Genomic DNA, 13,947 nt, shown 5'->3' on the forward strand with positions numbered 1-13,947 from the left:
CGAGCAATTCTTTTGCCTCTAGTCTCCATCCCCTCTATTTTTCTTATCAGACCTGCTGCGTATGATGCTGAACTTTCTTATCCCTCTACCTCCGAACGCTGTGTCCTAATCACTTGCCTCATCTTTATGAAAATTTTCATTTTTTTTTGGGACCTCATAGTATTGGAAAACACCTTTCATCGCAGTTTTTCCTGTCTGAATTACAGATTTTTCAATCTGTCACCTAGCCAGTAGAATTGTCTCTACCTTCAGTCCTAACGTTTCCTACTCTGACTTGGCCCTGCATTATAGACTCTGTTATAATTGTGTTATAGAAATCCTAGAAAGAGGCCACTTGGCCCATCATGTCTGTGCCGGCCGAAAAATGATCCACCTATTCTAATCCCACCTTCCCGCATTTGCAGCAGGCAGTTAAGAAGGCAAATGGTATGTTGGCCTTCATGGCGAGAGGATTCGAGTACAGGAACAGGGATGTCTTGCTGCAATTATACAAGGCCTTGGCGAGACCACGCCTTACGTACTGTGCGCAGTTTTGGCCTCCTTATCTGAGGCAGGATGTTCTTGCTATGGAGGGAGTGCAGCGAAGGTTCACCAGACTGATTCTGGGATGGCAGAACTGACTGCATGAAGAGAGATTGGGTCGATTAGGCTTGTATTAGCTAGAGTTTAGAAGAATGAGAGGGGATCTCATAGAAACCTACAAAATTCTAATAGGACTGGACAGACTAGATGTTCCCAATGGTGGGAGAGTCCAGGACCAGGGGTCACAGTCTAAGGATAAGGGGTAAACCATTTAAGACTGAGATGAGGAGAGATTTCTTCACCCAGAGAGTGGTGAACCTGTGGAATTCTCCACCACGGAAAGGAGTTGAGGCCAAATCATTGAATACATTCAAGAAAGAGTTAGATATAGTTCTTGGGGCTAATGGGATCGAGGGATACGGGGAGAAAGCGGGAACAGGGTACTGAGTTTAGATGATCAGCCATGATCGTATTGAATGGCGGAGCAACTCAAAGAGCCGAGTGGCTTACTCCTGCTCCTATATTTCTATGTTCTATGATCCATAGCCCTGCAGATTACGGCACTTGAGGTGCATATCTAGACTCCCCTTTTGAATGAGTTGAGGGTCTCTGCCTCAACTACCCTTTCAGGCAGCGAGTTCCAGACCATCACCACCCTCTGGTGAAAAAGTTTTTCCTAATTTCCCCTCTAATTTTTCTACCAGTCACTTTAAATCTATGCCCCCTCGTCACTGATCTCTCTGCTAAGGCGAATAGACCCTTCACTTGCACTCTATCCGGGCTCCTCACAATTTTGTACATCTGAATCAAATCTCCCATCAGCCTTCTCTGTTCCAAGGAGAACAACCCCAGCCTATCCAATCTTTCCTCATTGCTGCATTTTTTCAGTCCTGGCAACTCCTCATAAATCTCCTCTGTACCCACTCTAGTGCAATTACATCCTTTCTATGACCAGAACTGCACACAGTACTCAAGTTGTAGCCTAACCAATGAGTTATCGAGTTCCGGCATAACCTCCCTGCTCTTGTATTCTATACCTCGGCTAATAAAGGAAAGGATTCCATATGCCTTCTTAACCACCTTATCAACCTGTCCTGCCACCTTCAGGGATCTATGGACAGCACAGTGGCGCAGTGGTTAGCACCGCAGCCTCACAGCTCCAGCGACCCGGGTTCAATTCTGGGTACTGCCTGTGTGGAGTTTGCAAGTTCTCCCTGTGTCTGCGTGGGTTTCCTCCGGGTGCTGCAGTTTCCTCCCACATGCCAAAGACTTGCAGGTTGATAGGTAAATTGGCCATTATAAATTGCCCCTAGTATAGGTAGGTGGTAGGGAAATATAGGGGGACAGGTGGGGATGTGGTAGGAATATGGAATTAGTGTAGGATTAGTATAAGTGGGTGGTTAATGGTCAGCACAGACTCGATGGGCCGAAGGGCCTGTTTCAGTGCTGTATCTCTAAATAAATAAAAATAAATTCACTCCAAGGTCCCTCACCTCCTCTACACTTCACAGTATTTTCCCATTAATCATGTATTCCTTTGCCTTGTTTGACCATCACCTCACACTTCTCCAGGTTGAATTCCATTTGCTACTTTTCTGCCCATCTGACCAGACCATCAATATCTTCCTGCAGCCTACAGCTATCCTCCTCAGCTATCTACCACAAGTTCAATCTTTGTGTCGTCTGCAAACTTCTTGATCATGCCCCCTACATTTACGCCCAAATCGTTAATATGTACCACAAAAAGCAGGGGACCCAGTACTGAGCCCCCTGCAGAAAGCCACTGGAAACAGCCTCCAGTCGCTAAAACACCCGTCAACATTTACCCTTTGTTTCCTGCCACTGAGCCAATTTTGCTGCATTTCCCTGGATCCAATGGGATTTTATTTTTTTAACCAGTCTGCCATGTGGGACCTTGTCAAAAGCCTTGCTAAAATCCATGTAGACCACACCAACTGCGCTACCCTCATCTATCTTCCTTGTTACTTCTTCAAAAGTTTCAATCAATTTTGTCAAACAAGATCTTCCCTTAAGAAATCCATGTTGACTACCCTTGATTAACCTGTGCCTTTCTAAGTAACAGTTTATCCTGTCTCTCAGAATAGATTCCAATAATTTGCCCACTACTGAGGTTAGACTGACTGGCCTGTAATTATGCGGTCTATCCTTCGCTCCCTTTTTAAACAGGGTACAAAGTTAGCAGTTCTCCGATCCTCCGGCACCACACCTTTATCCAGTGAGGACTGAAAAATGATGGTCAGACCTTCAGCTATTTCCTCTCTCGCTTCTTTTAACATCTGGCCCTTGTGATTTATCAACTTTCAAGGATGCTAGTCCCATTAATACTTCCTGTCTTCCTATGTTTATCACATCCAATACTTCACACCCCTCTTCCTTAACTATCTGCATCGTCCCCTCTTTTGTGAAGACAGACGCAAAGTATTCATTAAGAACTATACCAGCATCTCCCGCCCCTACACGTCGGTTACCTTTTCGGTCTTTTTATGGGCCCTACTCTCTCCTTAGTTATCCTTTTGCTCTTAATGTATTGATAAAACGTCTTTGGGTTCACCTTGATTTTGCTTGCCAATATTCTTTCATGCCCTCTCTTTGCTTTTTAATTTCCTTTTGATTTCACCCCTCCACTTTCTATCCTCTCGGCTTTCTGTAGTATTGAGTTGTCGGTGTGGGACATAAGCTTTCCTTTTCTGCCTTATCTTACCCTGTAGGCTCCTTGACACCCATGGGGCTCTAGATTTTGCCGTCACACCCTTTTTCTTTGTGGGAACATGTTTACTCTGAATCCCTTGAATCTCCCCTTTGAATGCCTCCCACTGTTCTGACACTGATTTACCTTCAAGTAGCTGTTTCCAGTCCACTTTCACTAAATCACTCCCCCCGTTTGGTAAATTTGGCCTTGCCCCAATTGTCCTTTTCCATAATTATGTTAAAGCTGACTGGATTATGATCTCTACCACCAAAATGCTCTCCCACTGCCACCCCTTCCACCTGCCCATCTGTGTTGGGATGGTGGGCAAAGCCAGTTGTATCACTAAGCATAAACAATGCAACTAGTGCCACAGGCTGCATCTTGACCTTCAGAAGATCAAATCAGTGACTTTCGTGGCAAGTTTTATTTGATCAAATGAGAGGATGTGTCAAGTTCAGTGATGAGTTTCTGAGCGTGTAAAACTACAGAGCAGCGCACATCTGAAGTTTCTGGTCTCCTGCGCTGTAACAATTCTGTGACACTACGTTAAAGGTGCTATATAAATGCAGGTTATTGTTGGTTTCTAACCTTTGTGTTTTAATTTTGTCACTGTCAACAAGTTCTAATCACATCACATGCCAGGATGTTAGTAAGCCAAAAAAGGCAGAGTGACGGAATACCTAGGCTCAGGATTACATAAACAGAGATACCAACCATGAGTGCATGCCCCAGTTACCTACCAAATAAATGAACAGAACAATATTTGCCTTTGCTATATTTTAATTGTATGTGACTGACTTTCGGGCACTGGCTGAGCTGGTAACCACTGTATTATCTCATTTAGAAACATCTGTTCTCCAAGATCTCCATTCCTAATAACCATGTGGTCGCAATTAACCCATCACTCTCTGTGGAGGAAGCAGCAGACAAGTATGCAGAGAAATTGAGAGAGGTACAGTACTAAACAGCATTGAAATGATGTAAAGTGTTCCAGTGCACTGGTATAAAAGGATTGGTGAGAAACGCAGAGAGCAGGAAACTGAAGCCTCCCATCTCTTATCATTGGGAGACTAAAGGATCTGTTAAGAAAGAAGCCATTCTTGGATCGTGTGTGTGTCACTGTTAAGGGATTTTAAACTCCAGAGGGGAAGCAATATTAAGGTAGGCATAGATCTGGAGAGACTAGAGAAGCTGGGATTGTTCTTAAAGCAGATTATGGTAAGAGGACATTTAGTTTAGTTTATAGATACAGCACTGAAACAGGCCCTTCGGCCCACCGAGTCTGTGCCGACCATCAACCGCCCATTTATACTAATCCTACACTAATTCCATATTCCTAACACATCCCCACCTGTCCCTATATTTCCCTACCACCTACCTATACTAGGGGCAATTTATAATGGCCAATTTACCGATCAACCTGCAAGTCTTTGGCATGTGGGAGGAAACCGGAGCACCCGGCGGAAACCCACGCAGACACAGGGAGAACTTGCAAACCTCCACACAGGCAGTATCCAGAATTGAACCCAGGTCGCTGGAGCTGTGAGGCTGCAGTGCTAACCACTGTGCCGCCCCAATTTGCTAGAGCTGTTCAAATTATATGGGATTTGGATGAAGTAAATAAAGTGAAATTGTTTCCACTGGCAGGAGGGTCAGTAACCAGAGGGCGCAGAATAGGAAACTGAAGCCTCCATCTCTTATCATTGGGAGACTAAAGGATTGGTTTTTTTTTTAAAAAAAAGAAAATAGGGGAAGTGCTAAGAATTTTTTATACAACTTTTAAAGAAAACATTTGCAGAGCGATGGTAGCAGGCAAGTGAAATATTAGTTCTTTCAAAGAAATGCACAGGCACAGTGGGCCATATGACCTCCTATGATGTGCGATTCTATAATTTGTGAAATACTGGCGCTCAGGAATAAGGAGGTACTATTGATTACACTCTGCTAATGTCCACGCTAGGATACCCCACGGTGAATATAGGTGTTTCCATTTCATGCTCGTTGTTTCTAGTTGAAGGACAGGGAACCGATTCCCACTGCAGCAGTGTGGAAAGATGGAATAGGGCAGCTTTCATAGTCGCTCGATGACTTAGAGATCATCACACTCAACTTGGCAGAGTTAAAACTGCATTCACTTTGCAATAAAAATCCTAGTATGGCTCTTCTCAATAACCCAATAATACAATCCAATGACAACTGATGGCCTATTTTTATATGCTGTGAGCAGTGATTTAAAACCTACTGGGCCTGGCTCCTGAGGTCATTTGGTTTTGCAGAGCCTATAATTTAAAAGTGTGTTGGAATTTTGCATCCACTGGTTCCATTCTGGCTACTGGTTGTGCGGTGCCTCAGAACTCCACTCTCTTCTAGTTATGATCTTTGTCTACATTTTAATTTTGTCATGACAACTCTTGCAGTGGGTTCTTGTGTTCTGTGTTGTTGGCTCAGGTACCTTATTCTCTTTCTTTGTGTTTTCTATTCAGCTGTTTCCAGGTGATAACACACCAGTGTTTGACTTGCTCATCCTAGGGATGGGTCCGATGGGCACACTTGTTCTCTCTTCCCGGACCATCCCCTACTGCAGGTAATTTGAACAAGATTGCGTTGGAAAAGAAAGTATGCACAAATAGGAGGAATGTAATCATATGATCAAAGACAAAACACATTTTTAAGATGTTCATATTTAAACTGGCTCAGGTGGCAGGTTGATTGATAACTAGCTCGGGCTCTTTTCTCTGCAAAAGGGAAGACTGAGGAGAGACCTGATGTAGCTTTTTTAGATTATGAAAGGATTTGATGGTGTAGAAAGAGGATGTTTCCTCTTGCAGACGAAACCAGACCTAGGGGTCGTAAATATAGCATAGTCACTAATAAATCCCCCAATAGGGAATTCAGGAGAAACTTCTTTACCCAGAAAGTGGTGAGAATGTGGAACTCGCAGCCACAGGAGTACTGAATAGCATAGATGTATTAAAAAAAGAGTAGATAAACACATGAGGGAGCATGGAATAGAAGGCTACACTGATCGGGTGAGATGAAAAGGGGTGGAAGGAGATGCATATTTAGCATTGACCTGTTGGGCCAAATGGCCTGTTTCTGTGCTGTAACTACTTAATTCTGTTCAGTTTTGTTTTCCCCGTGCTTTATAAGACCGTGACACTCGATGGGGTGTCCAGGTCAAAGAGAGGTGACATTTCACCTGAGCGCCATTCTTGCCATCCTTTTCTTGCGAGTCTGGGCATTGAATGTCAGCTTTCACGGGTCAAATAACCTGCTATCGGGTTGAGGCTGAGGCTGATCCTGTTTTCAGCCAAGGCGTACCTGCGCAACCTTTCTATCAAAGGTTACCAGATTGTGATCAGGTATCTTGGTGTTTTATTTTCTTCCTGTTTCTTAACTTGGGAGCAGGAGCTGATTCCTGCCTTTAAAAAGTTTAATATAGAAACACAGTCTTGGTGAGAAACACCAGTATATTATACTGTGCGATGCTAGTGATTGGGTTTAGAACAGTTCCTCCTCCTGCTTTTCGTGCAACATATTCACAACTTGCCGATCTCAACTATGCTGCAATGGGAAAGAAAGTCGGCCTTTCATTTCTACAACGCGGTTCACAGCCTCAGGGCGTCCCAAAGCACTTTACAGCCAATAAAGTACTTTTGAAGTGTAGTCACTGTTGTAATGTAGGAAACATGGCAGTCAATTTGCAAAGAGCAAGCTTCCACAAACAGCAATGTGATAATGGCCAGATAATCAGTTTTTGGTGTTGATTGAGAGATAAATACTGGCCAGGACACTGGGTCAACTCCCCTGCTCTTTTCCAAAATAGTGCTATGGGATCTTTCACATCCACCTGTGGGGGCAGACAGGGCCTCGTTCTAATCTCAGCATCTGAAAGACGGCACCTCTGACAGTGTAGCACTCCCTCAGTACTGCACTGGGAATGTCAGCCTGGATTCTGTGCTCCTGGAGTGTGGCTTGAACACACACCCTTCTGACTCAGACCAGCGTGCTACTCACTGAGCTGCGGCTAATGCTGATCCTCAAAGCCAATGAACTGATTACATCTGTTCGTGGCCTTTGCAATTGCCCCATCAGAGGGTCTGTGTCAGAAAAGTTATTGTTGATCTGTAGACTGGAAGAGTAGTAACTGGGGGGGGGGGGGTGGGGGTGGTATGGGGGTGCTGGTGTGAAGCAAGAGAAGTGTCAGCCTAGATTATGGAGCTTGAGTCTCTGGAATGGGGCTTCAACATACAACCTTCTGAGTCTGAGGCGACAGTGCTCCCCACTGAGCCACAGATTGACAAGGCAGAGACGAGCCTCTTCCCAACAATGAGAGGGGGATCATGAGGAGCTGGCCATCTGGAGAAGATCCTCACACCTTCTACAGAGCAGCACTAGCTGGGTCTTGGAACAGGTCAGCAACTCTGCCCCTCGACAGTTGCTCATGTGTCACTCAGGACCGCTCACCTTCACTGCAATTACAACAGTGATTGACTTTCAAAGGTATTTCATTGACTGTAAAACGCTTTGGGACATTGTGAAAGGCGCAATGGAAATTTCTTCTTTCAGTAGACACAAAAGGATAAGCTAAATGGGGGAAGGGTAGGGACTAACAAGATAAGCTTTTGAAATCTTTCCAATTGATAGTGATACAGATCTGCTGAGTCTAACCCAAAAGTTGTAATGCCTCCGTTAATGCAGTAATCCCTCTGCTCTGGAACAGGAAAAAAGTAAGATCATCGCTCCAATCAGTGACTCACCTAAACCTCCATCGAAGCGTATAACCATGACACTACCCTTGTTGAATGCGGCACGCTGTGCGCTATTTGTGGTGACCGGTGAGAGTAAAGCTGCTGCATTAAAGGTAAGAAGCTGCCTTTGGGAACAGGAGGGGGGGTCAGTCAGCCCCTCAATTCCACCATTCAGTTAGATCATTGCTGATCTGTATCTCAACTCCATATCCCATAGAGCTTTGACAGGCGAAGGTATTATCAACCTCAGTTTTGGCGTTTTCAGTTGAGCCTCAACAGGTTTTTGCGGGAGAGAGTTCTCTATTTCCACTACCCATTGTATGAAGACGTGCTTTCTGACATCACCCCTGCACAGCCTAGCTCCAATTTTAAGGTTATGCCCCCTTGTTCTGGGCTCCCTATCCATCTCTCTATCTACCCTATCAGGTCACCTTTAATTCACTTAAACACCTCAACTAAATCACCCTTAATTTTCTATATTCAAGGGAACACAAACCTAGTCTTTGAGTTCCACTATCATTCAGGTGAATCTGCACTGCACCCACCCCAAGGCCAATTAATCCTTTCTGAGGTGTGGTCCCCAGAACCTAACTCACTACTCTAAGTGGGGCTCTCACCAGAGATTTATAAAACTGTTACATGACCTCTGCCCCTTTGCATTCCAGCCCTCTTTGCTTTTGAGTCTGTATGGTCTGTGGCCTCGGTGACGTACTATGGTGGAGATTGAAATTGCAGCCAAATTCAGAGCCTCTTGGCTGTTGGAATTAAACTTCCCAGGCTTTAGCTGTTGGCTAATCAGAGCACAATGCTCCATTAATATTTGAAGTGATCTAGAACTAGATTTATAAATAATCTGCTGTTGTCTTCTACCCAGGAGGTTCTAGAAGACCATAATGATAACCCACTGCCTGCTGCTCGTGTCCAGCCAGTGAAGGGTGAGGTACACTGGCTTATTGATGAGGCTGCAGCAAGCAAACTGACCATCAAAGTGGACCGGGCACTGATGTAGATGTAAGCAAAATGCTGTGGATGCTGGATATCAGAAATAAAACTCATCAAATGCTGGAAATACTCTGCAGGATAGGCAGCATCTGTGGAGAGAGAGAGAGACATAGGTCATTGATCTGAAACGATAACCCTTTCTTTAGAACTGCTGCTGTTAGTGATTCAGAACTGTTCTGAGGAAAGGTCATCAATCTGAAACATTAACTCTGTTTCTGCCTCAGCAGACGCTGCCAGACCTGCTGAGCATTTTCAGCATTTACTGCCTCAGGAACGCATGAAGATATGTAGGAATGTGAAAAGTCTCTTGAGGCACACAAGCCTATTTTTGTTTTATGATCCCAGCCCGCATGCTCTACAAAAAATTCACATCCAGTTGCCTCTGAACCCAGTCTTTTGAATGGAAAGTATTAGTTTGATAATTTGTAATTCCACTCCCTGCCTTCTGCACAGACTGTCAGAGCCATCACAGAAGATATTCTGTCTCAAACTGGAACCAAAGCTTTAGCCAAATTACTGGAGTCTTTTAAGTGTGACATCAGAGATATTGATGAGTAAATATTACAAGGGCATGATGGTTAAAATATATTCTAATTCTACATATTGGAGAATAAAGTCCTAGAGGAAAATTTAGTTATTGTAAATAAGCTTACAATTTCTGTTGTAACTTTCAGTGGGTCACATCCTAACTTAAAACCTAAGTTATTTTGTTTTTGTTCACATTCCAACAGTTGGTGTTTTTTTAGCTTCCTGACATGTAAAGTCTTGCATGAGGCATGACTCCCTTCACCTGAAGCACCTCCTTCAGTATCACTCGAGTGTTCTGCCTTGTTTACAACAGATTCTGAGACCAATGTCCTTGAGTGGGACTCGGACCCGTGACTTAGGGTCAAGTTACATTGCCGCACTGGTACCTGTCAGTACAGAAGCACGGTTTATTTTACATCTAAGCCTTGCCAGTTTTGAAGAGGGTCAGTGTGTGCTTTACGACTGTTTCAGTGAACTGAACCGATATGACAGATTGGCAGATTGTTCAGTAATAGACCAAGGAATTGTGGAGAAATCATCTATTCATTTCAAATTTTGACCTGAACGACTATATGTTCTGCTCATGGGGTATTTACAAGAGGATATTGAATCAGTTGAGCTGGTTGTACGTGTCTACACTGTGTGAATTTAGTTGACGGTAGCTTTTGGAGATTGATACGTAATCTGGCCCTTTGGGCACCAAGCTCCAGTTGAGTTAACTCGTATTATCAGACATCTGCTGGGCAACTGTTGAGCACCCAGTTTAACATTTGTGTTGAATTAAAAGGCAAGAGGTGCACCTTTCCAATCCATTCCAACGGTTGGCAAGCATTCTCTGCATATGTTTTGATCTGGAAGGAGTTACCAATCGTCTACCACCAGGAGTGGGGTCAGTTGTAAGGAATGAGTTTGGTAAGTGATTATTTTGTAGGATGCACATTCTCTTTGAGGTAGCGCATTGACTGAATCCTCGAAAGGAAAACAGTTGTTTAGGAAACAATTAACAATGTACTGTGCGAGGCAAATAAATCTTTTATGTATATAATGCTGGAGTGTCTCATCATTGTTTCCTAACATTTTGCACCTCAAACCGGTTCTTCTTTCATTCAGTCTCCACACAGAAGCTCCTGTTGTGGGGCCAACGCTTCCTGGCACTTGCTATTGTGTTCTTGACCAGGGTATAGTTTCTGTAAGTACACAGAGTCCCTTGTGAACCAAAACCTGCATCTTGCATTCACCACTGTGTACAAGATATTGTGCCCAGGTTTAACGATTAACCCATAATGCTGGGCGATACGTGATATACCCTCCAAGCTCAGCTGTCACTTCTGAAAGTGCAAAATAACCTGTCATTAGTTCTTGCAGGCTAAAATTATAATACATGGAAGTTATTTGCATGCTGAATAATACATGACAGGAAACAGACACAGCAATACATTAAAGACTGTAATAATCAAACTTGTACAATATTACGGAATCTACAGTACAGAAACAAGCCATTCAACCCAACTGTCTATGCAGGTGGACTAATGTGGCTGCTTAATAAAAGGCAAATTCTAGAATCCTTGCAGCTCTTTTTAGGAAGATTTTAGTGTTGGTCTCTGATGGTAAGTTGTAAGTGAAAGCTTCTTCACCATGGGGTACTGGTAGTACAACAAATCCTGTGGTTTATAGTGTCTTTCACTTTGATCGTTGAGAATAAATTCTTTATCAAGCAATGAAAATGTCCCCCTCCCCCAACTCTTTTTCCGGTACATTGATGACTGTATCGGTGCTGTTTCCTGCTCCCACCCCGAACTGGAAAACTTTATCAACTTTGCTTCTAATTTCCACCCTTCTCTCACCTTTTACATGGTCCATCTCTGACTTCCCTTCCCTTCCTCGACTTCTCTATCACCATCTCTGGTGATAGGCTGTCTACTAATATCCATTATAAGCCACTGACTCCCACAGCTACACATCTTCACACCCTGTCTTCTGTAAGGACTCCATTCCATTCTCCCAGTTTCTCCGTCTCCGACACATCTGCTCTGATGATGCTACCTTCCATGACGGTGCTTCTGATATGTCTTCCTTTTTCCTCAACAGAGGATTCCCCCCACTGTGGTTGACAGGGCCCTCAACCGTGTCCGGCCCATTTCTCGTACCTCTACCCTCACCCCTCCCCTCCCTCCCAGAACTGCAACAGGGTTCCCCTTGTCCTCACTTTCCACCCCGTCAGCCTCCATATCCAAAGGATCATCCTCCGCCATTTCCGCCACCTCCAGCGTGATGCCACTACCAAATGCATTTTCCCTTCCCCCTGTGAGCATTCTGAAGGGATCGTTTCCTCCGTGACACCCTGGTCCACTCCTCCATTACTCCCACTACGTTGTCCCCTTTCCATGGCACTTCTCCATGCAATCGCAGGAGGTGTAATACCTGCCCATTTATCTCCTCTCTCTCTCTCTCTCTCTCTCTCTCTCTCTCTCTCTCTCTCTCTCTCTCTCTCTCTCTCTCTCTTTCTCTCTCTCTCTCTCTCTCTCTCTCTTTCTCTCTCTCTCTCTCTCTCTCTCTTTCTCTCTCTCTCTCTCTCTCTCTTTCTCTCTCTTTTTCTCTCTTTTTCTCTCTTTTTCTCTCTTTTTCTCTCTTTCTCTCTCTTTTCACCCAAACACTCCTTTCAGGTGAAGCAGTGATTTACTTGCACTTTCAACATAGTATACTGTATTCGCTGCTCACAATGTTATCTCCTCTACACTGGGGAGAACCAATGCAGACTGGGTGACCGCTTTGCGGAACACCTCCGCTCAGACCCCGAGCTTCCGGTTGCTTGCCATTTTAACACTCGCCCCGCCACCCCCCTGCTCTCATGCTCACATCTCTGTCTTGGGATTGCTGCAGTGTTCCAGTGAACGTCAACACAAGCCCGAGGAACAGCATCCCATTTACCGATTAGGCACACTACAGCCTGCCGGACTGAACATTGAGTTCAATCATTTCAGAGCATGACGGGCCTCCCATTTTACTTTCATTTTTAGTTTTTTCTTTTTCCTTTTTTAGATATTTTTTATTTTATTTCATCTTAGTTCAGTTTGCTTATCCACTTTTATTTCATGTTTGTACTTGTGGCTGTTCAATTTTCAGTCTGTTAACACCCTATCTGTACTAATGCTTTGTCTTTCAACACACCATTAACATAATGTTTTCCTTTGCTCCATGACCTTCTGGTCAGCTATTCTGTGACCTTGTCCTATTTACACCTTCTCCTTTGTTATCTCTGAGCCCACCCCTGCTTTACTTGCTTATAACCTTTTACATTTCTAATATTTGCTAGTTCTGAAGAAGGGTCACTGGCCTGAAACGTTAACTCTGCTTCTCTCTCCACAGATGCTGCCAGACCTGCTGAGTATTTCTAGCATTTCTTGTTTGTATATATGAAAATGTCTACTTGTTTTCTGGGCACATTTCTGACAGGCCTCACTGCTCTCAAGATGCACGTTTGGCACTCAACTGTGAGGGTGATCTTCTGATGCAAGAATTGCAACAGTGAAAAAGTTAACGAACGTGCCAGAAATAATGAGTTGTCTGACCTCTTAATTGACCCAAGGATCTGCCGCGATAGTCAATTTATAATTGACCCGAGAAAGGCGTAGTATTTATGCCCTGTCATAAAGAGATGTGTCCTGTTGCAAATTAGAACATAGAACGTTACAGTGCAGTACAGGCCCTTCGGCCCTCGATGTTGCGCTGACCTGTGAAACCATCTGACCTACACTATTCCATTTTCATCCATATGTCTATCCAATGACCACTTAAATGCCCTTAAAGTTGGCGAGTCCACTACTGTTGCAGGCAGGGCGTTCCACGCCCCTACTACTCTCTGAGTAAAGAAACTGCCTCTAACATCTGTCCTATATCTATCACCCCTCAACTTAAAGCTATGTCGCCTCGTGTTTGTCATCACCATTCAGGGAAATAGACTCTCACTATCCACCCTATCTAACCCTCTGATTATCTTATATGTCTCTATTAAGTCACCTCTCCTCCTCCTTCTCTAACGAAAACAACCTCAAGTCCCTCAGCCTTTCCTCGTAAGACCTTCCCTCCATACCAGGCAACATCCTAGTAAATCTCCTCTGCACCCTTTCCAAAGCTTCCACATCCTTCCTATAATGCGGTGACCAGAACTGCACGCAATACTCCAGGTGCGGCCGCACCAGAGTTTTGTACAGCTGCAACATGACCTCGTGGCTCCGAAACCCGATCCCCCTACTAATAAAAGCTAACACACCATATGCCTTCTTAACAGCCCTATTAACCTGGGTGGCAACTTTCAGGGATTTAGATTAGATTAGAGATACAGCACTGAAACAGGCCCTTCGGCCCACCAAGTTTGTGACGACCATCAACCACCCATTTATACTAATCCTACACTAATTCCATATTCCTACCAAA

The 13,947-nt window shown here is 44.2% G+C and overlaps 1 protein-coding gene across 1 annotated transcript in view; it reads left to right on the forward strand.

Annotated features, from left to right (window-relative positions):
* Window positions 1–10,558, forward strand: part of LOC137355655 (6-phosphogluconolactonase-like) — a 22,521-nt gene extending 11,963 nt beyond the window's left edge. Inside the window, 6 exon segments of the mRNA XM_068021027.1 lie at window positions 2,134–2,248; window positions 4,077–4,184; window positions 5,716–5,770; window positions 5,773–5,816; window positions 7,956–8,096; window positions 8,858–10,558. Of these exon segments, the coding sequence (XP_067877128.1) occupies window positions 2,134–2,248; window positions 4,077–4,184; window positions 5,716–5,770; window positions 5,773–5,816; window positions 7,956–8,096; window positions 8,858–8,992 (598 nt within the window). The 3' untranslated portion in view covers window positions 8,993–10,558.
* Window positions 10,559–13,947: the final 3,389 nt, after the last annotated feature.

This window comes from Heterodontus francisci, chromosome 43 (assembly GCF_036365525.1).
Source record: "Heterodontus francisci isolate sHetFra1 chromosome 43, sHetFra1.hap1, whole genome shotgun sequence".
Lineage (NCBI taxonomy): Eukaryota > Metazoa > Chordata > Chondrichthyes > Heterodontiformes > Heterodontidae > Heterodontus > Heterodontus francisci.